The sequence below is a fragment of the Colobus angolensis genome, unplaced genomic scaffold, assembly GCF_000951035.1.
Source record: "Colobus angolensis palliatus isolate OR3802 unplaced genomic scaffold, Cang.pa_1.0 Scaffold25, whole genome shotgun sequence".
Taxonomy (NCBI): domain Eukaryota; kingdom Metazoa; phylum Chordata; class Mammalia; order Primates; family Cercopithecidae; genus Colobus; species Colobus angolensis.
The window spans coordinates 5367484-5369153 of NW_012115710.1; the positions used below are offsets into that span (position 1 = coordinate 5367484).

Consider the following 1670-nt stretch of genomic DNA (forward strand, 5'->3'; position numbering starts at 1 on the left):
AGGAGTCCAGTACCCCAGCGCCCCCCTCCCTCTGACTCAGGAGTCCAGGCCCCCAGCCCCTCCTCCCTCAGACCCAGGAATCCAGACCCACAGCCCCTCCTCCCTCAGACCCAGGCTCTGGCCCACACTCACTTTCGGGGCTCTGGTGAGTAGCGCCCCCCACCGTCCCATCCTCCCTGATCTCCAGGTGGGCTTCTGTCTGCTGGGCATCATCTGTGTAGAGGTACCGTTGCCGGACTTGGCCCCCGAATTGCAGGAGAGGACTGGAGTCAGGGATGGGGTGTGCCTGGCAGGCTCCCAGCAGAAGACCAGCCAGCACAGGAACCCACAGTCCTGAGTGCTCGAACCCGGTCTCGTCTGAGTCCATCAATGGCTCAGGTCCTCAGGTGATCTCCGGGGTGTGAGCTTGGAGAAGCTAGTGGTTTAGAATCGGTGCCAGATTCCGGCTGTCCAGGTGAGCAGATTCACAGATCGCTGCTCAGGTGGCCTGAGCGCCTGGGTCCTTCAGCTGGATCCTCAGCAGACAGAACACTCCTGTATTTTGGGATAGATGCAGAAGCTCCAGAATTTATACCCAGACAGTCCCGCCCAATCACCCTCCCTGCGCCTGACCCATGGCATTTGACCCACTTGGCAGGAGCCACAGAATTCCATCGTGGCAAGGGCAGTCTGAATGGATGATGTAACCTGGGGGTCCTTTCAATGGGGGGCCGGACTCCTGGGTCTAGGCGACCCAGGAGAGGAGGATCGGGTTAGCTGGGACCCAGGTGAAAGGGGCTGGGGGCCCAGATTCCTGAGTTTCAGAGAGAAGGATCTGGGGTCTCAAGTCCCTGAGTTGGAGGGAGGAGGGGTGCTGGGCTCCTGGAAAAACCACCTCTTGGAACATTTATGCAGATCACACAGAAAAAGAGAAATTTCTGCGCCCCATCTGAACTTCCAAGTTTGGGGGCAGGGCGTGATCTGACACTGATGTTCCTTGATCCTCAGCAAGGCGGCAATTGCTGTGTGAAAGAAGTGACCACAGCGGAGACACAAGCGTCCTGCCGTGGAAGCCTCTCACCTGGCCGTGGGCCAACCTCAACCTCAGCTGTCCCTGCTCAGATGCTCAGACTCTGGACATCCCAGCCTCCTCCTCCCTGATGCAATCCTGGTGTTTCTTTCACCAGAGAAGCCATCCCAGGCCCAGGCAGGTGCTCCTAAAATAACCTGGGGGGAGGGGTGGCTGAGAGTCCCTGACTGGAGTTGGCAGCCAAGCCACACTCTGGAGTGGGCACCCAGAGGGAAGACAGGTTGGCTAATTTCCTGGAGCCCCTAAGGGTGCAAGATTAGGACTTCTACGTCTGAGGGAGGAGGGCTGGGGTTCTGGACTCCTGGGTCTGAGGGAGGAGCGCCTGGAAAACTTGGACTTGTGGGTCTGAGGTAGGAGGGACTGGGGGTCTGGACTCCTGGGTCTGAGGGAGGAGGGGCTGGGGAACCTGGCCTCCTGGGCTGGGGGTCTGGACTCGTGGGTGTGAGGGAGGAGGGGCTAGGGGTCTGGACTCCTGGGTCTGAGGGAGGAGGGCTGGGGGCCTGGACTCCTGGGTCTGAGGGAGGAGGGCTGGGGGCCTGGACTCCTGGGTCTGAGGGAGGAGGGCCTGGGAGTTTAGACTTCTGGGTCTGAGGGAGGAGGG

The 1670-nt window shown here is 60.3% G+C and overlaps 2 protein-coding genes across 2 annotated transcripts in view; one reads left to right on the forward strand and one right to left on the reverse strand.

Moving 5' to 3' along the window:
- FGF21 (fibroblast growth factor 21) overlaps nucleotides 1-527 on the reverse strand; it is a 2360-nt gene extending 1833 nt beyond the window's left edge. The window contains exon 1 of the mRNA XM_011946441.1: nucleotides 133-527. Within this exon, the coding sequence (XP_011801831.1) occupies nucleotides 133-367 (235 nt within the window). The 5' untranslated portion in view covers nucleotides 368-527. The remainder of the gene's footprint in view (nucleotides 1-132) is intronic.
- A 697-nt stretch (nucleotides 528-1224) lies between these two features.
- The window catches only part of FUT1 (fucosyltransferase 1 (galactoside 2-alpha-L-fucosyltransferase, H blood group)), a 7730-nt gene continuing 7284 nt past the window's right edge, over nucleotides 1225-1670 (forward strand). The window contains exon 1 of the mRNA XM_011946443.1: nucleotides 1225-1289. The gene's annotated coding sequence lies outside the window, so the exon portion shown is untranslated. The remainder of the gene's footprint in view (nucleotides 1290-1670) is intronic.